Source organism: Hydra vulgaris, chromosome 12, assembly GCF_038396675.1.
Source record: "Hydra vulgaris chromosome 12, alternate assembly HydraT2T_AEP".
NCBI lineage: Eukaryota > Metazoa > Cnidaria > Hydrozoa > Anthoathecata > Hydridae > Hydra > Hydra vulgaris.
Genome location: NC_088931.1, coordinates 22742353 through 22768595, shown reverse-complemented (window position 1 = coordinate 22768595; position 26243 = coordinate 22742353). Strand labels below are relative to the sequence as shown.

Genomic DNA, 26243 nt, shown 5'->3' with positions numbered 1-26243 from the left:
GTGGAATCAAGAGATGATATTGATGAGAAGTTCTTAGCAAACAATTCAGCTTTGTCTTTAGGTGAGGTGACAAAATCTAAACTAAACAAGAGAAGTGTAATAACAGATTTGCCCTTGTTATAGATACTATTAAAGATTCTCCAGAAGTCATGAGAGCCTAGTTTTTGAGATGAAATATGAGATTTTATGACCTGAGATGAATTGGGGACTTTGGTGTTAAACAAAACCTTTTTACAATGGTTTCTAGCAATAGTAAACAGATGTCTCTTTTCTGGAGGATTTTTATTGGTGGTAGATATGGAAGTAATGGTTATGATTGGAAATCGCAGCAGCGCAATGAGAGGAAAACTATGAAGAAGAGTAAGGCTTGACTTGGAATCGTCAAGAGGAAATAAAAGATTCCATGCCAGCCTGAATCCAAGAATTTACATAAGAAGCAAATTTGTCAGCAAGAAGACGAAAAATTTCCACCCATGATGGCCCATGTAGAAAATCACAAAGAATCTCAGTCAACTTTAAGGTAGTTGTAAGAGTTACAATGATAGGGGGATTCTAATGATGAAGAAGAATGAGATAATATTTTTATAGAGATCAAACCATGATCAGAAGCACCTAAGAGTAAATGTGGAGAAGTTGAGCACTGACTAGGATCAAAAACAAGACAGTTGAGTAGAGAAGGTAAATGGTTCGGATTGTCTTGAAAGCAAGTTGGAAACTTGACTATTTGTATTAGAGATTAATAAAGGCAAAAGTTGTGGGCCTTAACGCCTGCATAGTCACTGACATTAGAGCCTAGCCGTTTAATGACCATTAAAGTTACCAACAACAATAATATTGTTTGAAGGATAAAGAGAAAGGGCTTGATCAATTTGATTAAAAATAACATAGAGAAGAGTGCAGTCTTGGGATGAGGGAGAGCGATATAGGACAAAGAGAAAGACAATAAAGTCAAGTGGTGCTAAAAGAATAGTTTGCGGATTCAAACATAGTTACCCAACAAATGGGTGAATTCTTGTGAATGCCTAGGCTAAGCATGTGACTATTGGAGTCTTTACAAATTAAAGGAAGATAACCATTAACACTAAGATCGCAAGATGAGACAGCTAAATTCAAATTAGTCTCACAAAGAGCAAGTAGGTCTGGTGAACTTTGCAAGAGATAAGACTCAACAGAAGAAAAGTTACTTCGAAGACCACTAGTATTAGTGAATGATAGGTTTAGAGAACTTTGTGATGGCGATGGTTTTTTGTGTTTTATAGTTTTTGGTACTTTAGTCATTTTTAAATTTGTTAAAGAACTTGACTCAAAGCACAGATAGTACTCAGTGCACTATTTATTAGTCCAAGCAATCGCCTCATTAAATAAACCCTAAGCCGTAACAAAGGTCTCCAAATGCGGCCTTGACAATTCACACTAAAAGTACTAGCATGCGCAACATGGCACTGTTAGTACTCTGATATTTTACAGCTGTTGATGGAATCAGCTGCTACCACAGAGTTTGGGTAACCTGACTGCTAGCCAGCCTCAGAACCATAAAATTGAGTTTTAGAGCTGTACCATCATTAGGAAATAATAGAATGAGTTGCCTAGTCATAAAAAAAGAGACACAAGCAAAACCCATGCAATGAGTCAAGAAGATCCAGCATTCAACATCTTAAATTGGAAATAATGTATTATAAATACATCTACTCCAGTCTAGTAGATGATGGTTAGACTCTGTAAGTTGAAATGATTTTTTCAGTATTGGGTGTCCACCTTAATGCTCAAAGAAGACTCCACTTATATTCCTTATATCGACTAGTTAAAAATAAAGAGCATCAAACTTATCATTTTTGTTGTGTTGCAACATGTTTTGGTACCATTGGAGTGGTATTGGCATACAATAAAAACCTTTATCTCTGAGCACTTCTTACAACTATTGTCATTATTCCTCATTTTTTAGAAGTTGGAATAGCAACAAAAATGGACCAATTAAAATTACTTTGATCAATTTCAACAACTGGTTTGTTTATAACATCACTATCAGTGAATGTATATATACATCACTATTTCAGAGGAACATCAACTAACATCACTATCCTTTTCAGAGGAGATAAAATCTCCCCTATACCTACATAAGCCAGTCAATGTATGGAACTACACTGCAACTATCTCTGAACTAGAACTTTTAATTATCCAGGGCTCTTTGTCAATACATAAGTATCAAAAAATTAAAAATTTTTTCGAACAAATAATATTTTTTTCGAACAAATAATATTTTTACTGAAGGCTTATTATTTGTAGGCTCGTACAAATTACAGTTAATAATAATAGTTAAACTAATTAAAAACAATCACATTAATAAAGTCACACTTACTAAAATCTGAGATTTCTTTGTTACTTTTTGAGCATAAAAATGACAATGTTGTTGTCTGTTGAGTTCATATTAACATCACTAGCTTGTTTTTTTCAACTTGCCATTTAAAAGCAGTGTTTATTAAAATTCAAACTGAATGAGTTACACTACTATTATGAGTCCAAAATTTCAGCAGAATAATGTTCAAGAATATGATTAGTCCTGTACCACAAGTTTGGCATTGTAAGTTCCACTCTGTTTCAAACAATTATTTTCATATATATACGTCATTGTATCATCATCATCTTAAAAAGGCGATAGCGTATATATTCGTTATGCAGAAAACAAGTTTAAAAAAATTATTTTAACTTTTAGGTCAGATTTCTACAAATCAGTAATGCGGGTTGTATTGGAAATTCATCATAAGATGTTGAGAATTCTATACCAATTAAAAAAATATATAAAAATTCATCAGACCCTCCTTAATTGCATTTACAAACAATTTGTTTTACTAAAAAAATATTCACCAAATAAGTATCACATAAAAATGTAAGTGTTTATTTTGTAAGCAACAAAAACTTTACAAAAAGGTGCTAGAACTTAATACATGCAGTTTTAACTTATTTCACACAAATTCAAAATTAAAGTGTGCTTTAACTAAGCATCATTATTTAAAACTTTAAATGTAAAATCGTAGCATTTAATATTCTTTCGCATGTATTGTTAATAAAAATTTTTAACTAAATTTTAGACAAATGAAATATATATGTTTTAAAGTAGCCTGACATCTGAGCAACAACAAATTGCACATTATGCAAATAAATTCATGGTTAAAATAACACTTTACAATGATTTTTCTCATTGTTGCATGCCTAAAATAGTTAATTTTTTTATCATGCAACAATTAGAAAAACTGTAACTTTCGGAAGCATGAAAATGACTTAATTAATTTGATACTTAAGGTATATTTTAAATAAACTTTCATGTGTCTACATCAATATTCATTTGCTAAAAGTTGACAAAAAAGAGAATAAGTTTTGACTACTTTTTCATTTTCTGCTGTGGAATTGCCCATATATACATCATTAGAGTATCAACGGTTATAGAGTAAATGTTGATGTTCCTATTCTAATCTATGGCAACACTTGTTGAATCCTCTACTTTACCTTTCCTCAGAATATCTTTCACTACTGACCTTTCATGGAAATTATATATGCGGTCCATTGCAAAGCTAACATCTGCTGAAAGTTTCCTAACTTTAACTTGCTCGTTGTTTGCTTACTCCTAATCAACTCCTTACATCTAGGATTTTTTTATTTGTCCTTGTACGAAATTCTGTCATCATGTTTAGACATGTTCTTCTAATTATGTCCTTTTTATTTTAGTCAAGGTTCAAAACACATTGTAATTGTAGTTTGACTTGTTTTAGCTAATAAATTTGAACCTCTCTTCATTGTAAGGTTGCATCTCTTTTTATTTTCTATAAATACTACCGCTTTTGCTGCTCAAGTGAACTATGTTTTCTTGTTCATTTAGAAAATTTCTAATTTTTAAAAAATACCAAGGGGTGATTTACACAATTGATTTTCCTAGCTTTTAGACATTTATAAATTTTAATGTCTAAAAGTAAATTTTAAATAACTTTAAATATTTAATCTAGTTTTTTTCATCTGTTTACTTACTTTTTATCTCTAAATTTATTATGAGCAAAAGTTTTTCGTTTATTATAATTTGGATCTGAATAGGTTTTACATTGCTCTATGATGGGGTGTTAAAAAAAAACATTTTTTTATTATAATAGTGATTTGACTTTTTTTTTAATCATTATTATTAATACTTTACTTTTAAACTTGTTTAGGTTAAAGCGAGATATTAGTGAACGTTGCAGAGATATTCATGGTGTACTTAAGCAGTATGATAAATTTGTTAAACCTGTAAGTCTTTGTACATTTTTTTTAGATGTTATATTTTTTGTGAACCTACTTACATATTTGTGTATCTTGAGCATTTTCTGACTATTTCACACTTGATTTTGTATGACATATATCACAGAAAGGTTTTTGTTATTGTTGTATATATATTTCTGAATAGATTTCTGATTGTAAACAATATATATATATATATATATATATATATATATATATATATATATATATACATACATATATATACATATATATACATATATATATATATATATATATATATATATATATATATGTATATATATATATATATATATATATATTTATCTATACATATACATACATAAAAAAGCATAAATACAAAGAATAAACATAAAATACAAGCATTTCTTAGTGATACTCATGGTCCAAAAAGTACATGCATACAAATTTAAAATTAGATTCACCCTACTTAATGGACAAATAACCAAAGGCAATATTCATCTGACCAGGTTATTTGTATCAACATTGTTTTAAAACATGAAAACTTTTTTCATAAAAACCTTTACCCAGAAATTTAAAAATTTGGAATCGCTTAAATTTCCCTTTAACTAGTAGTTATAATTTTTCAAGCTTATGATAAATAAAAAGTATTTGAGCTTAACTTATGATAAATAAAAAATATTTGAGCTTAACTTATGATAAATAAAAAGTATTTGAGCTTAACTTATGATAAATAAAAAGTATTTGAGCTTAACTTATGATAAATAAAAAGTATTTGAGCTTAAATTAGCATCATTTTTTTTGTCTGTTGTTTCCCATTTTATATTTTAACATTGGGAATTCAGAATTGAATGTGTTGGTTTGGATTGTAATTATAGAACTTTCTTAAGTTATCAATTTTTTTTTTAAATTGGAACATAATCACTTGGACAAGTCTTTGTATCTGTTAGTGTGATTTTTTTTCTAATTAAATGTATGCAGTGCTTTAAATCTCTATCTTATGTACATAATTGGTTTGACAGTATCTTTTTCCAAATGTATAAGTACTGGAAATAGTATAATATTAAAAGAAAAAAATGGTTATTTTTCTTGAAGGTAATAAATTTGTTTTTTTTTTGCTGTCTTTTTATATACTGTAGGCAACCAGTATACTTAGCAGTCATATCAGTTTCAAGGTGACATGGAAATTCCTCGGAACAGTTTAATATTAATTTAAAAAATTTTTTTGGTGTGAAAATCCTGTCTTGTTTTTGCATTGGCTTCTTGATCATAATAAAACTCTTACTAAAGAGTATCATTGCAATTGAAAAATTTGCTCCACAACTAAGACCTTGTCCACACAAAACAAGATGTGTGGCTTTTATTTTGACCCCAACGACTATCAGGAAAAAGATGAAATTCTCTATAAAGGCTAGTAAATGCACTTATAAAAATAATGTCTTCATTTGCTCCTCCTTCATTTGCTTTATTTTCATGATAAACATGAAAATATGAAAGTATAGTTTTTATATTGTAAAAATCAAAAGTGTATACTCTTAACATATGCAAGTAAAACAATTTTTACATCTATATTTTTGGTTGCCTAATATTTTGCAAGGTCTAACACAAGATCATAATTTTTTTTATTTGTTTCAGACATTTTTATTGTATCTTTAAGAGCAGTGTGAAACTGTATAGCACCTTATGATCAATATTCTTTGTATTTTCATTAATATGAAATCTTTTCAATATAAGTTGAAGTTTCTCACAGTACAGATGTCAATTATCCAGACAGTAAAACAGTTTGTTTAGAGCCAAACTTTAAGTTAATGTTAAAGTATTTTAAATAAAACTTGCATTTGACTTTAATTTGAAGATATCATTAAAGAACTCGTTCTTTTTTTTTTTTTTTTTACAGTAGGTTGTTATGACAAGTAAAAGTATTATTTTGCTACCTGATGTTTTTTCGGTTTTTTTTGCGAGTGTTCGGTGGTCATGAATCACTTTAAGAACAACAGGTGTTTTCTTGTTAGAGAAGTATATTTTCCCCTTCCCTTGGGACTTCTCCAGCTTTTGAAAAGTTTGAATATGCCTGATTTTTATGTAGATGACATTATAGTGTCAAAAGGTTTAATACCCTTCCCTAGGTTTGACATCATGTTTTTTAATCATTAGTTGTAAGTGTATATCTATTTCATTCTTACTATCCAATTTGAATAGAGTGAATCAAAAATCTGTTTTAACTTTTTTTCATATTTCTTGAAAACTTTTGGACATCTGAAAATAAAAATTAGTAAGCAAACAATATTAGAATTAGAAAAAAATGAAAATAAGATAATTAATGGTAAAATGAGTCATCATTACTACTCTGTAAATAATATACATATATAAAATATTTTTCTGATTTTGTATATCTATTTTTTTATATGACTTTTTTTTATAACTTTTCTTTAAATAAATAAGATGAAAAAAATAAAGAAAAAATCAATTTTTTGCTATCTAGATGATACCTGTCTGAACAAAAACCTTTAGTCGTCATATTTGCTGAAGGTTTTTTTAAGAATTTTTTTTTTAAGAAAAAAAAAAAAGTTTCACTTTCATTCTTAAAAAAATTAAATCTTTACTTTAAACTAGAATTTTAATAAAAAAATTAAATCTTTATTTTAAACTAGAATTTAAATTTGAAAATTTTTCTCAGCTGATGCTTTAGATACTGATTTCTTATTTAAAACTTTTTTCCTAGCGGGTTGTTTTTTTATGTAAGAAAAATGCAATTTAAAAAAAGCTAATAGATGGAAATTTTTTTTAAAACATCTTTGCTTCCAACAAGACTGCAAGCAGCCACTAATTAAAGTTGGAAGTTACTGAAAGAGAAAAGATGAAGATTGTAGAGCAAGATAACAATTGACGGACGACTTAAAGGATTGCAAATTAAATGAATCAGGAAAACAAGATGAAGGAAGCGAATTCCAAAGAGCTGATGTTCGAGGAAAAAAAACTAGGCGAATAAGCGTTTTTGGAGCACTTAGAAACAGTCACTGAAAAAGGATGAGACTTGATTGAATGATGAGTAACACGAGAATGACATTTAGTTGATGGCAGAAGAGACGCTAGCTCTTTAGAGCAGTGCCCATTACAGTATTTGTAGAAAAGAGAAAAAAAAGCAACATTACGACGACGTGATAATGGTTGGAGGTTGGCTGCAAGAGCAGATCCAATTATGTTTACAATGCGTTTTTGCACCTTGTCTAAAAGAGAAAGGGCATCATTAGAAGATCTGCCCCAGATATGGCAACAGTATTCCATACAAGGCCGGATTTGAGATTTATAGAGATAGAGAATAGAATCCCCAGTAACGAGCTCGATAAAGAGTGCAACCTTAGCAGATGCTAATTTTGCACCTGATTTGATATATGGTTTCCAAGAAAGATTGGAAGTAAGAGTTAATCCTAGAAGATGAAGAGTAGATGACTCATCGAGTACATAACCATTCATAAATATAGGAAGATCTAAATTATTGCGATAACGATTGGCTGAAAAAAATTGAACCTTGAGAAACCCCTGAAGTTGCAGAATAAGAAGAAGAGTGCTGTCCATCGAGGATAACTTTTGTGCTACGATTGGAAAGGAAGGATTCAATAATCTTAAAGATGTTGCCAGATACACCATAAGAAGAAAGCTTATGGAGAAGACCAGCATGCCAAACTTTATCAAAAGCTTTTGAAATGTCAAGAGCGATGGCTTTAACCTCTCCACCTTTATCTAATGCATGATAAAACCTATCAGTTATTACTGTTAGTAAATCAGCTGTAGAACGAGAAGATCGAAATCCATATTGATGGTCAGAAAGTAAGTTATTAGATTCAAAATGAGAAATTAAGTGTTTGTTAATTAAAGATTCAAAAACCTTGCTTATGATAAGAAAAAGACTAATAGGACGGTAGTTAGACGAATCAGATCGCTCTCCAGAATTTTTGAAGATGTTGTCCAGGCCACAAGCTGTAGAGTCTAGGCAGGAAATCACTTTAGATACAGAAGCTGGAGTGATATGAATGTCAAGCAATGGATCAACCTGTTTGTTGGCAATATCAGGAAGAACGCAACTAGTGGAATCAAGAGATGATATTGATGAAAAGTTTTTAGCAAACAATTTCGCTTTGTCTTTAGGTGAGGTGATAAAGTCTGAATCATACAAGAGAGGTGGAATTACAGATTTGCTCTTATTATTGATACTATTAAAGATTCTCCAGAAGTATATATAGTAAATATCATTTTTGTTAAAAAACAATTGTTTGTTTTGGGCAATTCAAAATAATATGAAATAATAATAAAATAATCTTTCTTAGAAAAAATGAAAATGTTTAACTTTTTTGTTTTTTGTTGATTCGAGCACTAGTTTCTTATTAAATAAAATAATTGTCTGTTGTATTTTGTCTCTATTTTATACTTTTTGTTTAATAAGTATTAATACTTAAAAGGAAAACATTGCTTTAAACGAAAAGTTTTATTGTTTAATAATCTCAAACTTTGGAGATAAGTAAAAAATTTTGCTTAAATTTTTATGATTGCTATTTTAACTTTTGGATTTTAAAAAAAATGTTAAAAATTTCTAGCTATTATTTAAAATTCAATTCATTTTTAAAAATTCATTAAATTTTAAATTACTAAATAATTTTTTTTTTCTGAATTTTTTTTCTAACTTAAATCTAAAAAAGAAATTATGATCTCAAACTACATTTATTCTGCCAATCAAAAATATTTGGTATTTTATATCATTCTGTATTTTTGCAGTAATATTTTTTTCAGTAATATTTTCTTGCTTTTTTATACTGTAAACTAAATATTGTTATGGTTTCAAAATTATTTCTAATCCAATTATCAAAAACATTTAGTTGCTAACCTAATAATTTCAAGTTTCTGTATTTAAAGGTCTTTTATTATTAAGTTTGCTTTGCAATTCTTGCTGATCAAATTTGATCAACCAGAATTGATATTGGTCAAATATAGTTTGTCAAATATTGTTGTCTGATATCTATATGATCATCTATATACATATATATATATATATATATATATATATATATATATATATATATATATACATACACATTCGCACCAGTAAGTTGACAACCTATTTTTAGTATTTCGAAATTAAATTAAAATAAATAAACTGCTGATGTTATTTTTCTGAATGTAAAATATGTTTATTCTACGCATTAATGTTATTTTTCAGCGGTAATTATAATCTTATAATATTTTAATATTGAACTGCAGTTGAAATTGATGCTGTAGCTGCTGTTGTTACTGGTTCATGCGTGTTCAATACGTAACTCATAGCAGCCATTACACCTGAGTTAATAAGAGAAAGTCATGCTAAAAATGAAACTAAAAGTTAAAAATGAGTCGCAGCACCTTTTTTTTTAATAAGAAAATGAACAAAAGTGTATAACATATGTAGACTTCAAATTATGCAATGTTAGAAATTATGTTAAGTTTTACATTTTTACTTTAACTTGAAAATTGCATTGCGACAATATCTCCTTAATTTTAATTTTTAGCACTTATTCGCTATTTTATAAAGTTATAGTTTTTTGATTAATAAATAACCTTAAAAACTATTAGTAAAGTATGCCTGAGCGGCTGAAGTGGTTAGCTTGCTGAGTTTTCGAAGTGCATTGCGGGGGTTCAAATTTAATTGCTTGCATGTTTTTTTACTATTCGCTTAAGCAATTATTTATTATTATTTTTTTAATATTCTAAAATACAAAATAAAACATTTTTAGATATATATAACATATATAAAGATATTATATGCTATAACAGATGAAAGAGAAAATTTTTAAAAAAGCTCAAAGTTTCTAAAAACTTCAAAATATTAGGAGAAACTTGTTTGCACTGTCATAATAGTGATACTTATTTTATTAATGTGCTTAGTTAGTTAGGTTTTTAGTTAAGTATGTTGCATTTAACACAGATTAAAACAGAAAACTTTCTTTCTTATAGGAAAAATATTTTGCATTGAAACTTTTATTTTCTACAAAGTTAATTAACCTGGCAAGGGCCTTAACAAGCTGCATTTGGTCTGAAAAAATGTAATTAGTACTTATTAGAAAGTTAAATTAAGTTTCTTAAGAATTATGAAAGTTCTTAACAATAAAGAAAATTTTTACGAGTTATAAAATTAAAAAACTTAAAAACTTACATTGAGTCTTAATAAATAAAAAAAATTAATATGCCTGTCTCCATGTTTTTTATAGAAGTGTACAATTTTACAATAAGCAAATTGTATAGAACATTAATTGTTTTACTTTACAGTTTTACAATAAGAAGTTATAAATTGTATTGAACATTAATCTTTAACTCAAAGCAAAGATTACCACCTACTAAAAATTATTGTAATAAAACGACTATATAAAGAATAAGTACAGAAATGGCCGGTGTGAAATAGACTTACCATGACTGCTACAATACGGGTCAACACATTTCAAGCGGGTATTCTAAAAATTTATTTAGACTTGTACTAATATCCGAACCGCTAGTAAAGAGCAATTCGTGCAATGGCTACTAAAATTTTTAAAAGTTAATTATTTTATAAACAATTTTTTCTATAACTTTAAAAGGTAATGATATGATTAGTTTTTTTATACACATATAAATATTTTTCTACTGCTTTTTATAAAATATTGAAGTAAGGATTAAGTATAGAAATGGGCAGTGTGGAATTAACTTATAAGTTAATTAATAAGCTAGTACAAATAAATACTACAAACCTAAAATACGTTTAGATCCTTAATAACTTCTTAATAACATGAATGGAAAGTAAGTTGACAACAAAGAGAAATTATAGAAAACTGTTTTTTTGTTATTAAAAAAAGATTAATAACAGGTTTGAAAAGCCTCTTGATTTGGTGACCGGTTGCAATCGCTTATGTATGCTATGACTGATGCAATTGGTTAAGCATTCTATTAATTAATTTTTTAATGATTTCTTGAGGCATTTCCTCTGCAGAGTTCCATTTGAATTGAGTTTCGGAACCTCTTTCGTTTTGGGGTATCTTGAAGTCCTATTTATCCCAAAGATATTCTATAGGATTACAGTCAGGGCTCTAAAGTGGCTGTGTTAACAAGTTTATTTGATTTTCTACCCAAAAATTTCTTTGTAATTTTGAGAAAAAGTTTGGGATCATTATCCTATTGAAAAATGTAGTTACCCATGATTCCTAATTGATTGACTAAATCTGAAAAATTATTTTTTATAGCATTGACATAACCTTGAACACACCCAAAAACCATTTTAGAGCCTCCCCTATAATTTTTTGTAGGTTTTATTACTGTACCTTTATGTGTTTCTCATGACCTTCTCCACACCATTTAGCAATTTTTTGAGGATTTTAGTTCAAATTTACTTTTTCTGACCAAAAGATACTTTCCTAAAATTATTGAGGCTTATCTGCGTGTTTATCTGCGTGTTCTTTGGCAATCTTCGGACGCTTATCAGTATAAATATTTTAAACAAATGGTTTTTTCTTGGCCACACAGCCGCCTAACTTAGCTTCATTTAATCTAAATTTGATTTAGGTATCACAAATTAGTAAATTTAAACCATCTTTCAGCTTTCATGGTGAAATAAATGGTCTTTTCTTTGCCTCAGTCACAATTAATCCGTTTTGAGGAGCTGTTGATCTTCTTTTTTGTACACTTTGTTATAATGTAAAATTAATGGTTCCAGTCCTAGAAATATTTTTGCAAACTTTATTTATACTTTCTTTTGAAACATAGAATACATTGGCGATATTTTGCAAAGATTCACTGGCTTATCTTTGCTTTTAGTTTATTTGTCACAGGTGAGCATTAAATCTCTAATTTTCAATACTCTAGAATGAATATCTAATTTTAATACACATTCTAATTTTAAAAAATTCACTTGAAATTAACTTTTTTAAATGTATAATAACAAAATAGACATATTTGAATATATAGTTCTGAAATTTGAATATAAATTATTTTTGTCAACTTACTTTCTGACTAGTCCGTAAAAACACTGATAAACAAAAAATGATAAATTACCTTTCCACTTTTGATGTTACAGTATAACTAAAATGTTTTGAATGAATGATGTCATTCATATTCACTCAACAAGTTTACACTACATAAGCGCGCTACAGAGTATTCCATAGTGAAAGATAACAATCATGAATTGTTAACTTTCTGGCGCAAGTGTGTGTGTGTGTGTGTGTGTGTGTGTGTGTGTGTGTGTGTGTGTGTGTGTGTGTGTGTGTGTGTGTGTGTGTGTCTATATATATATATATATATATATATATATATATATATATATATATATATATATATATATATATATATATATATATATATATATATATATATATATTTATATTATAGTGTATATGAATAGCAAATTGTCACTAGTTTCTTTAAAGCATATAATGATATATCAGATTTTCAGTGTGATTTCAGAGATGTTATCTTAACATGCATTCATATATATATATATACATATATATATATATATATATATATATATATATATATATATATATATATATATATATTCATAGTATATATAAATATATATTCATAGTATATATATATATATATATATATTCATAGTATATATCAGATTTTCAGTTTAACATATATTCATAGTATATATCAGATTTTGATTTCAGAGATAACATCTCTGAAATCAAAATCTGATATATTCATAGTATATATCAGATTTTGATTTCAGAGATGTTATCTTAACATGCATTCATATATATATATATATATATATATATATATATATATATATATATATATATATATATATATATATATATATATATATATATATATATATATATATATATATATATTTGTGCAAAACACTACCAAGATGGCTAGTGTTTTGCACAAATTGCGCATAGCAGTTTGCGCAAAACATCAGCCATCTTGCTTAAAAAAAAATCTTGCTTGAAAGCTTAAAAGATTTAAACTTTCAAGCAAGGTTTTAATTACTATTAATTAGTTACCATGAGTATTCAATAGTCTTTTGTTTATTAAATTTATTAGTTTAATATTAACAATTTATCAGTTGCATATTGAGGTCTTAAAGTGAATGCTGTTTAAAATGTTTGCTTTTAAACAAAAGTGAATGCTAAACTTGAACATAAAAATTCATGAGTTGTCATAATATTGACAATTTTTATTATTTAGTACTTTTTTATATCCACAGACAGGTTCTTTATAACATAATACATTTATATAACAGACAAGTACTTTAATACAAAATGGCAACTGCAACTTGAAGTTCTGCTGAAGTTTTGCTTGTGGGCAATACCACCAACCAATTCTCTTTAGGATGATTGGCTGAGAACAGTGATGCCATCTGCTGCCTCTATTTACCATCTTGACGAAAACCTCACTGTGAAGAACTGCATTAAACGTCACAATAAAAAATATCAATATAATTTGAAGCAAAGTGAGATTTCTGACGAAGATGATTCTTGTGAAAAATACTGAAAAAGATGTATGATGCATCAGCTGTTGAAAATTAATAAGACAAAAGCATATGAAAACTGCAGATATAAAGAACAAATGTTGAAAGATAACCTGATGTTTCGACATGGTATTGTCTAGCAACATCACTAGATTTACTCATCCTTCTCTAAGGCAGTCATGGTGACAAAAGATGACTTTGCAAAAGATGTTGCCAAATTTGAATAAACTTTATTTTCACTTTGTTCGTTATACTTATGTCATACTTTTGAAATCAGTGTTATAAGAATAGCAACCAGTATTTTTTTCTTGTTAATGATTATTGATATTTTGCTTGATTAATTTACACATAATGGTTGTGTTTTTTTAATTTTAAGTATTAAGTATTAAATTGATTGTAAATTTTATGACAATATTTATGGCTCAATAAAAATTAAAGTTAAAATTTTTATTCTACCGTAAGTCCAAAAAAATTTAAATATTAAATTTTTACAGAAACTCTATAATATTATATGAAAAAAGATTTGTGGAGAACAATAATTTCCAAACTTCAATTTTTGTACCACTTTTACATAGATATATTGAAATCTTTATTTTTACTTCAACGAAAGTTTATATGTTTTAGTTAATGGTTCAGTAATAGTTTAGACCACTTCAGCATATTTCAATATGCGACAGGCACCTGCTAGACTATATTCAAATTATCGTATTTATAAAATAAACATTTTAACTTTAATTTTTTTTTCTTTTTTTTTCTTTAATATAAAATAGTGTTATTACTCATGGTTTTGTGCAAACGTATGGTTTAGGTGAAGAAAATGTAGGGGACCTACAGCTAATTAAAGGAGCATTAACAAAAAAGATTTATAAAAACTTTTTAGAACATCAAGTCATAGAGATTTTTTGAAATAAGAGATTTTTATCAAATCAATATGTTTTCATGCATGATAATTATCTGAAGACCTAGAACCAGAAATTAAATGAATTAATTTATAAATTTAAAAAATGTAAAGTGATAAAATAGTGGTAATTAATGGTAATAAAATAATAGTAATAATTATTTTGCTAAGATACTGTTACTAAAAATATCATTTGTGGAATTTATTGATATTTCAAACACAAGTGTTAAGTGAGTTTAACTAGCCAAAAATTTGAATAAAAAAAATTAAAGAAATATTCATTTACCACCAAATCACTAGAATAAACGTGTTGCTTTTTCTGCACATTCCATACCACGAAAGCTTAACTTATCATTCTTATTTAAAATAAAAGTATCATGAGTTTTTTTTACAGCTTCATTGCTTGCTACCAATAGTTTCCACTAGAATTTGTAAAGTTAGCAAGAAAAAATTAATTAACTGACCCAATCAGCAAATCAAAACTATTAGCATTTATAAAGCATGCTAATAATCTTTCCTTTAGATAGTTGCTTTCAAGTAAATCTTTCTTTAGGTTGTTGCTTAAACATTTTCTGTCTACAAAGTTTACAAATGTATATAAAACATTTTTTTTTTTAATTCCAATAAATGTCTTCATTGGCAAGTTTTTTTTATAGTTCAAAATTTTCATATATTATTCATCTTTTATATGCAATAAAATATAAAATTTGAATCAACTTCTGAATAACTATTTTGTTATTTTGTTGCAAAAAAGGTTCTGTTTACAAAGCCAGTTTGTATATAAATTTTTTTTAACTGATCTCAATAAATTACTGTTGCTTTAAAGCATCTGTTTGTTCCTATAGTCAGTACCTATTTGGAGCATACTCATCTAAGTTGTCTGTTTCTGGATGCCAAATATATTTCCAAGTTATACAACAAAGTTTTTCCCATATTGTTATTGTAAAGTCATCCTTTGTCTTTCATGAGCAACAAAGCACTAAGTAGTACTTTGCATAGTTAAATTTTGTCACCAAGTGAGGTACATTCTTCTTTCCACATCAGTAATAGCTAGGACTTATATTGTCACTTAAAACTGGCAGAATTTTTATTGTGGATCTTCTCAATTGTACATTGTTTCGCCATTTTAAAATTATAATTTTTATTTTTTATTTTTACTCAAATCAAAATCTTTAAAAAAACAAAATATATCTGTTTTAAAAATGTTGGTTTATTCAAGCTTTAAAAAAGTTTTTTATGCTTAAAAATGTTCTATTGCATTTTACTTAAAAGTGTTCAATTGCATTTTGCAACAAAGAAGCAAAGTTTAATAAAATACATCAAAAAAGTATATTAAATAAAATGTTGAACTTTCTTAACATGCATTAAATTTTTTAATATACAAAAATAAATTTTGTTTAAATGTTCTGTGTACTAATCATTTTTTTACCAGTACAATAGTATGGATTACATTTAGGTAAGGAGGAGACTCTTATATACTGGTGCTAATTAAAAGGTTGTACATTACTCATTAATATTTTAACAATGAAATAAGAATAATGTCTGTAAAAAGTATCTATGTTAAAGTGAAGGCTGGAATTATCTATGTTGAATCATAGTAATTGTTAGTTATTTTTTATTTTTAGATGTTTGAAAAATTTATTGCTCCAACAATGAAGTGTGCTGATATCGTTGTACCTTGGGGTTGGTTTTTTTTTTTTTTTTTTTAATACTTAAATTTAATTTTTTAAATTTTAAGTTTATTTTAAATCATAAAAATATATTTTTTAATTTAAAGAAAGTTTTTATTTTTTTAATTTGTTTTACAGTGTGAAAATTTTTTGTTTTAGAGGGTGAAAACAAAGTTGCAATAAATGTCATTGTCAAAAGTATAAAAAAACAGTTAGAAAAGGTAATTTTATTTGAAATAAAATTTAGTTGTTTTACTATCTTTGGTACACTATTAAATCAAATGGCACACTATTAAGTCACACTACAAGTCATACACATATTATATTGGTTATAACCAATATAATATGTGTATATTATGAATTTAATGGAAGTTCATCACATAAGTTATTAATTGAACTCAATTGATAACTTGAGTTCAATTGATAACTTGAACTCAATTGAAAGTATGAAAGTATCAATTGAACTCAATTGATACTTTCATACTTCCCTCTAATTTGTAATAGAATTGTAATAGAATTGTAATAGAATTGTAATAGAATTGTAATAGAATTATAAATTAGAGGAAAGTATAAAAGTATAAATGCTGTTGATCCAAAAATAAACAGCTTAAAACAAGTATAGATAATATAATAGATATTATTTATACTTGTTTTTAGCTGTTTATATTAAATATAAATATAATAGAGATAGTATTGATATTATGCTAATACTATTGATATAATAATAATATTTGTACTATATGCAGATATATTACATACAATTTTATATACATGTCAGCAAGGGTTTGGATTCTCAAAACGTAATCACAAAATTATTATTTCTTTCTATTTTTTGATTTTCAGGAGACCCAAAAATGTAAGAGACTTATAGACTAGTTTTAGGGAAAAAATTTAAGACTTTTTTTTAAACTTAGTTTTGGAAACAATTAAGTTTTGAACTCGGAGTTGTTATGTATAATGGTGGCAAGAATAACAGGACCTCCAGACTAAAAAACAATAGGTTCCAAGTAATTAAATCTTGTGAATTTTTTTCTTATTGCAGATTATAAGTTACTCAACATTTTTAGAACTCCTAGACACCAGGGACCGGAGACCAGGAAAAAAATTGAATTTAAAGCTAGAGTCTTTTTGGTACTTTGCGTCCCTGCATATCAGACATGGTCAGTAATGGTGTGCTGTTGCACAAGCACACCTCTACATATACCTAAATTTGATATTGCATGTCTTTAATTACTCACTTGAATATAATTTAGACATGCACTTTTCACACTTTTTAAAACATACTATCATGCATAAATTTATTTTTTATATATTAAAAGCAATATCAATAAATCAGTTAACAAATAAAATTTTAAAAAGTTTAATATAATTATTATAAAATGTAATATTTAGTATTTTGCAGCAAAATCTAGTTTAATTTACACATTTAAAAATAGTTTGTTAGTCTCTTAGTTTATTGTTATTATTTTTAATACATTTAAAGAAAATAATGTCAATAAGGTTGTTTAAGACTGGCAAAAATATAAAAAAGAGCTTACTGAAATACCAAAAACTAAATGTGCAAGATGAGGACATGTTGAATCATTTGTTGATTTAGAAAATGAGCTTTATGGGTAGGTTTTGTAAGGTAGCAAAATAGATTTATAATCACAAGAGGATCTGTTCTTTTTGTGTTCTTCAACTGATAAAAAGGGCCCAATCCCAAAATCAACCATTTATTATCAGCCATCGGATGTTTGTCCCCATGAACCCTTTAAAGATTAACATCACAAGATGTGGGCTGAGTGGATGAGCTCTGGTGGATGAGTGGAAAAGTTCTGGTCCAATCATTGAAATCAATGCCTAATCTATGTGGCATCAATAATGCTATGGATAAACCAAAAGCTGCAGGTGCATGGATAAACCAAAATATGCATATGGATAAACTGAAAGATGCAGGTGCATCTACAAACAAAATGCAAAGTGATCTGGAAAAAATGCAGGTGATCTGGAAGATAATGGAAGTGATCAAGCAGTTGACAAAGTTCGTGCTAAATGGAATAATTACCCAGATGACAAGGTTGTTAATGTTCCAAGTGAGTTCTGCAATGAACTTTTAAATAAATGAACTGAATTTTATTATTTGAAATAATATATATTTTATTTTTTATTTTTTTACTTTAATTTTTATGTGGCTCCCTAATGAAAAAAATCTACTTTTATGAAGAGTTATACATTATTTTGATTGACATACAATATTTTTGATTGACATACAATATTTCATTGACATACAATATTTTTGATTCATATTGAGTATTTACTTGTTAAGTATGATAGTTACAAGTTTTTCAATTGTAACTATCCCTCTGTTATATCCCTCTAGTTTTTAGGATCAAGGCTGTGTACTCTCCTGTAGTATGCTTCTTTACTGCTTATAAATATAATGTTTATTATTTATTTTAGGTAGATTTTTAAAGGATTAATAAAGGATATTACATAAATTATTTTAAACTTTGTTTTTCCTTTAGAGAGGATTCAACTTTCGGTAAGATTTTATAAAGTTTAATAACAATGATATAAATTGTATAGTTGTTTACACTATAATAATAATAATCAAAATATATTATTATATCAGTAATAATAATAAAAATAATATTTATTGAAGTTTAATATAATAGACAAATAAATGAGAAACTAAAAAATAATAATTTAATAAAATAATTTAAAAATTATTGATGTATAGCAAAGTTTTGTATATTGCTAATCTTGGCTTCACTGTGTTATAGCAACTTGCAAAATTATTTTAGCAATTTACTTCACAATTCACATTTGTAAAAAACAGTTTTTGCATAACTGCTTTTAAATTGTCACCTTAGTTTATAGACAACAAAATTCTTCTTCTTTTTTTTTTCATACAACAAGTCATTTTTTGACTATGGTTACTTAAAAAGTGTTTTTAAAATTTGCTTTTCAACTGATAGCTTAAATGATTTACTTGAATCATAATCTCAAACATAAAAAATTATATTGTATTTAAAATAACAAATAGCTGGTCAGACCCAACTAGTATATATTGTTAATTTAATTAATTAACAATATATAAATATTGAAATTAATTAACGATATATAAATATTGAAATTAATTAACAATATATAAATATTGAAATTATTTAACAATATATAAATATTGAAATTAATTAACAATATATAAATATTGAAATTAATTAACAATATATAAATACTAGTATATATTGTTGCAACTATTATATATTGTTATTTTATGAAAATTTTATTTATAAAAAAGAACAAAAAATATTTTTTTAAAACTAAACATCATTAAACAGAAAAACGTTTTATTATATACAATTACTATATATTTATACATAATAACAAAATAAAAAGTATATAAAAAAGTATATTTTTTCGAAAAAATTTAACTAAATCTGCACCATCAATTAACAATTGGTAGATTAACCAACTACAAAAATACTAGTTATAGATGTGGTGTATTATTTTCTCACCACTCCCTCTCATATTTTACTCTTTACAGGATCCAAACTCCCTTTTAAATAAAGGGGGTAGGGGAGCTCCAGCCCTAAGTTTAGACTCACACCTTATATGCCATATTTGGCACATAAAGTGTCTAAGTTTATTTCAAAAATAAATAAAAAATTATTATATTATGAAAGAAGTAAAAACATTACATATTAACATTACAAATCAATTTACCTGTTGCTGTTTTTCTTGAGCATTTCTAAAATTAATCATAATCTGAAAGAAAAGACATTTATTGCAAAGATGATTAGCTATTCAACCCTCGGAATTAGGGTCGGCATTCGGCAATGTTGACCTCACTGCCTAAAAGTGTTTGAGGTCAGCAAAAAATTGTCAACCTCGTTTCTATGCTTTATGGTAAGACCTTTGTATCAATTTTTTTTTTGCCAACCTCTAAAAGATTGAGGTCAGCAAATTATTGCCAACCTCATTTTTCTTTATTCCGAAGGTTGGCTATTACACAAAGTAACAAAAACCAGTGCAAACAAATTTTGTAATTTGACCAGAAAATAAAATTATTCTTACCTTGATTGCTACTAATTAATTTCTTTTTAAACTATTAGCTTACTAAATTTTAAATAACTTAAGTTTACTAAGTAAAAATTTTAACAGTAGACCAAGTAAACTTATGATAGTTTGTAGACCAAGTAAACTTATGATAGTTTGTAGACTAAGTAAACTTATGATAGTTTGTTGACCAAGTAAACTTATGATAGTTTGTAGACCAAGTAAACTTATGACAGTTTGTAGACCAAGTAAACTTATGATAGTTTGTAGACCAAGTAAACTTATGATAGTTTGTAGACCAAGTAAACTTATGATAGTTTGTAGACCAAGTAAACTTATGATAGTTTGTAGACCAAGTAAACTTATGATAGTTTGTAGACCAAGTAAACTTATGTTTGTAGAGCACCAAAATAGAACTAAAGAAATAAAAAAACAACTAAATTTGAAATGTTTGTAATACATAATATTTGCAGTTAAACATGAAAAAGAACTCTACCATCATCATCATCTATCATCATGAGATAATAAAGGTAAAAATATCAAAACAAACAAAAAAAAAAAAAAAAAAAAAAAAAGAATATAAAAAAATGTTTAATTTAATGAAAAATAAAATCAAAAATTAAAAACGGTTTTCATGAACAGATTTTGAGAAAGTATTTGTCCTGTAGGTTTTGAAAAGTAAGTTTTTAAAATCTGGACAAAGTGCTAAAGGTCAAAAACGGGGCAAAAGGCTTAGTCTGAGGAGTCTTCAGCCCATTTATAAAATTGGAAGTCATTTTTTTTAATATTATTAAATTTTTGTTTGTAGTTAATCTGTTACATCAAATTGTTTAGATTTTTTAATAGGGAAATTGAAAAAAATGTAAATATATAAATATTTTTATATTCATACATAAATAACATCTACAACAGCGTAGTTATAAATACCTGTAACAGTACATTCATATCAATACATGTAAACACCTATGATTAATGTATGAATTTATATACATCTAATTAGTTACTTAAATAATTGTACACACAGACATAAATATACATATATTACTATGTATAAAAATATATACTTGTATATTTATGTATCATGTATATATGTTTATATATCATGTACATGTATATATGTGCACACACGCACTTATATCTATGGCTTGATAAAAGAAGTGAAAATCAAAAAATCTCTTCTACTAAAAGTATCTCTTCTACTTCTTTTACCAAGCCACAGATATATAAGTATATATGTAGATACATCTACATTTTTTTATGTACCTAATATGTTAATAAATGTGCATACATGATATGTATAGATATAAAATATGCATTATATATTTGTTATAGGGTCAAATCATTATATTTCAACCGATGGCCTGTGGTTCACCATCTCTGATTTTCCTGATTTTTACGTATTGTTGTGTGCATTATGTAGATAGATTAAGTTTGAAATTTCAGACTTCCAAGTACAACGGTTCAGAAATTATAGCCTTAAAAACATGACACAGTGGCCCCTCTCGATTTACAAATGGTCAAAACAGACTACTTTAGAGCTGTATAACTTTTTTCTCACTGTCAACAAGTATCTCATTTTTTCTAGAATTATTTTCTAGATAGTTCTCACTTAGAAAAAGTGGTTTTTATTAACTTGTGTTAAATTAGAAAAAAATTATGACCTCCTTAACTTCGGAAAAATACTAAAATTGCTAAAATATGCCAAAATGAAACTAACTGCAGCATATGTAGATAAATTTTCTGATTAGCTACTACTGTCTGCAATAAATGGGCAAAATATAGGCAGCTTGTTGCAGTTTAGAATTCAAATATATCTAAAATCAAAATATCTGTTTTGGCTAAAAATCAACACTTTGTTTTGATCTAAGATTAACAGCATATAAGGCCATTAGACCCGACTATTTGAAAACGCAATTATAAACTTATCAAATCCACACAAAAAATGCCAGCATTTTTAAATAACCCTATGTGCAACTAATTATGTCATTTCTTAATAAAAAGAAAGATATGGTTGGTTGTCCTCTCCTTGATCTGGTCTTTATAGTAGATAGGGGCACAAATAAAAAGGCAGTAACTTTTTGATTGGTGCCACCCCAAACCCCCTCCCCTCACCTTAGTGAGTAAGGATGGTGGGTGGATTTTGTCCAGACCACATACAGACCATTGATTACCTATAATAAAATAGAATTTAAAGAAATAATGGTTTCATTTTGAAATTAATTTAGATATGTAGATATTAAGTATCTAAATTAATTTAGAGACCTTCATTTGAACCATAATGAAGGTCTCTAAAAAGTTACTGCTTCTTTATTTGTCCCTTTTATTTTATCTACTATAAAGATCAAGATCAAGGAGAAAACAACCAACCAGATCAAGGAGAGGACAACCAACCATATCTTTCTTTTTATTAAGAAATTCTCTATACATAAAAAAGCTTCGCTTAACTCGTACATTCGCTAAGTCAGACAAAATTTATATACCCGTTCAAAGTCCGAGTTAACGGGATTCTACTGTATATATATATTATTTTTCTGTTCTTTAAGAACATTAAGCACTCTATATGTAGAGTGCAGTAACTTAACTTACATATATTATACTTTATATACATATATAATATATATATATATATATATATATATATATATATATATATATATATATATATATATATATATATATATATATATATATATATTAGTACAAATATACACATGAATATAATCAAAATTAAATTCTTTTTACTCCAAAATCCACCACTGCTGATAGTAGCCTGTCGCCATGATCTGGATGCTCTTTTTGTCTCTTAAATCTAGTCCATGTTGGTTTAAACTTTGGATGAATATTTTCTCCAAATTGTTCAGCAAAGTTTCCTAATCCTTGGTTATGGTGTTCCACATATGGCTGTAAATGACACAGTAGAATGTGAACTTTCGATGTAGTATTAATTTTGTTATTTAAACTTAATGCAACCTCTTGTGCAGAAAGAAATGAACTCTTTAAATTTGTTATTGCTTCTTTAAAGCCAGGTTGTAACTTGCTAGAAAAACAATTATTTTTTACATTACGAAAATCTTTTAAACACTGAACAATCGGAATCAAACATGTAAACGATTCTAACATTTTTATTTCAAGGGAATCTAAGTTTAATATTATAATATTTTGTTTAAATTGTTAATACTAATATTTTGTTTAAATTGTTAATACTAATATTTTGTTTAAATTGTTTCGAACGCAGCCTCTACCTTTGATAGCCTCTCTGAATAACATTTTTTGACTTCAGCCAATCATCAAATCCTGGCCAGACATCCAACAAAAAATATCCAACCAATGAAATAAAGCCAATTAATAAATGAAGTTCAGGCGAAGGAACTAGCTGCTCAATTAAAGTATCTGGATCTAGATCAGTATACAAAATTTAAGGATTAATGCAGTTTATGAAGTCTTTCTTGGATGATTTAACTGATTTATTTTCTAAATACTTATTGTACCAATAATCAATACTCCCAAGAGTTTGTTTTGTCCCTGAATCTAATATTGATACTCCCTCACACCATAAACAAGCTCTTTTCCCAGAATGCTCAGATAAGCCAAATAACGCATTTCCACATTTTAAATCAAAAGCAACATAAAAACTGACACATTGCAAGTTCAACTTTTCTTTAATTTGCCTCAAATTATTATTAGGTTCAGGAATATCTTCAACAATAGCTAGAAATTGTGATCGTTGTACACTACTAATCAAAAACTCATCTGAATCATCATTATATGACAATCAAAGATATTGATAATCACTTTAAAAAATGAACCACCGCCATCCAATGAAATTCTTATAAAGGCTTGGGTCTAAACCATGTAATTTTAACAAGTCTAGCAAAAATTTTATGTACCTTGAACATATACAATATCTCTTAAAATTACATGGCCTATACTGTCAACAAACTCGCACTTCTGTACATAGTAGTAATTAGAAATATAATCTTCTAATTCAGAAAAAGGACCAAAAATATTAGGCTCTATGGAAAGTTTACTTCCTAAACCTTTGTGTAGAGTAGCAACCATCTCTTTTATTTTTCTATTCTAGCACAACCTGTAATTGCTTAATTATTTCAAGGGAAAGCTGCTGGATAAAACTCTTTTTTGCTTTATTTTCTGGTGCGCCACTTGTGACTTTAGGAGGATTTCCTTCTGTAGATAAACAAAAAGTAGATCCACCAATCAAATTTTCTGCAGCCATTTTACTTTTTAAGATTCAAGAAGCAACCTAAATATAATTTGCACTAAAACCAGGTGCAAGATATGTATAGCAAAAAGAACATAAGCTTGATTCAGATTTAGGTAAATTGATTGTCTCATCTTGAAGAGTGACATTGGCACTAGAAGAACTCCTCAAAAGAGTTTTCCACTCAACCTAAATAAAGGAACTTTATTAAAAAGAAAGTAAGAATAATAATCATTAAGACTTAAAAATCATTAAATATACCTTGGTTTCTTTAGCTCCCCATTCACCACGAGGCGAATCTCCCTTTCTAAGTCTATAAATATTTCTTCTGCACCAAGGACAAACAACTGATGGATAGCATTCGTTGTTCATCGAATATCCTGGAAAGATAAACAGCTGAATTTGTTCCTCTAAGTTTTTATTTATATTTTTTAATGATTTAGATCTTTCGCCGTACTTTTCCCAGCAACAACAACAAGTAGAATTCATAGTAATTCAAAAAAAATACTAATAGCAATTAGATTACGCGATTAAAACTTCCGCAATTTAAAACTATTTAACTACCGAACTGAACTATTTTCTCATCTAGAAAATATATTAGTTTAATTAAAATAGGGGGTAAATTAGATAAAATTTTATCTAATAACTGCATTAGTATTAGTTGAAGTAAAAATTATAACATTAAATTTATTTTTTATTAAAGTTTTCATTATATAATTGTTAAAGATGTATAAATTTGGATGCATTATATTTAAAAATACAGTATGTCAAAAAAGCCCCTATCATCCCCTGATGATTTTTCAATAAAAACAAATTTTTATACGCTTAAATTTAGATTTTTGACCCCAATTTTTTTTTTTAATATTGAATTAATATCAAAAAACATTTTTATGACAAGAAATTAATATTCTTATACTTAAAAACAAAAATTATCCACTAAATTAGAAAAATCACTCCCTAATCATTTTTCTGTTGGATAACTTAGTAAAATTGCAGAAAAAAAGCCAAAAACAAACAAATTTGATTAATAAAAGTTATTCTTACTAATTTTTTAGCAAAGTTTGTTTTCTTTTTAGGTTCTTAATAAAAAAATCATTGTGAAAAAATGAAATTCATGAATCAGTAAAAAAATTGATCCTGGTACACTACAAAAGTGGAAAAGGATATAAAACTATTTCTAAAATAGTAAATGTTAAGCCTAATAGTGGAGGAAATATCATTAAAAAATATTAAAAAATGGGTACCTTAAAAAATTTGCCAAGAAAAGGATCCCCAGCTAAGACTACCTTACACATTGATAGAGAAATTATTTAAAAAGTTGAACAAGATCAAGGATTATCTGCACCAAAGCTAGTAAAATATTTACAAACAGGTCATGGTATAACTGTAAATCCTCAAACTGTTTGTAATTGCTTGAAAAATTAAGGTTTTGTAGGGAGAGTTGCTCCAAAAAAGCCTTTTTTGAGTAAAAAGAATCAAAAGAAAAGATTAGCTTGGGCTAACAAACATTCAAATTGGACTATTGATCAATGGCAAAGAGTTTTATAGTCCGATGAAACAAAAATGTGTTTGTTTGGTTTCTATGGTATCATACGCAAATAGAGAACAAATGGTGAACGTCTAAACCATAAATACATGAGACTAACTGTCAAGCATGGAGGAGGCAATATTAAGCTTTATTATAACATTTCAATA

At 27.1% G+C, this 26243-nt stretch overlaps 1 protein-coding gene across 1 annotated transcript in view; it reads left to right on the top strand.

Moving 5' to 3' along the window:
• The window catches only part of LOC100214615 (uridine-cytidine kinase-like 1), a 66273-nt gene that overhangs the window by 12977 nt on the left and 27053 nt on the right, over positions 1-26243 (top strand). The window contains exons 8-11 of the mRNA XM_065812576.1: positions 4194-4269; positions 16244-16301; positions 16448-16509; positions 18796-18812. Coding sequence (XP_065668648.1) covers positions 4194-4269; positions 16244-16301; positions 16448-16509; positions 18796-18812 — 213 coding nt within the window. The remainder of the gene's footprint in view (positions 1-4193; positions 4270-16243; positions 16302-16447; positions 16510-18795; positions 18813-26243) is intronic.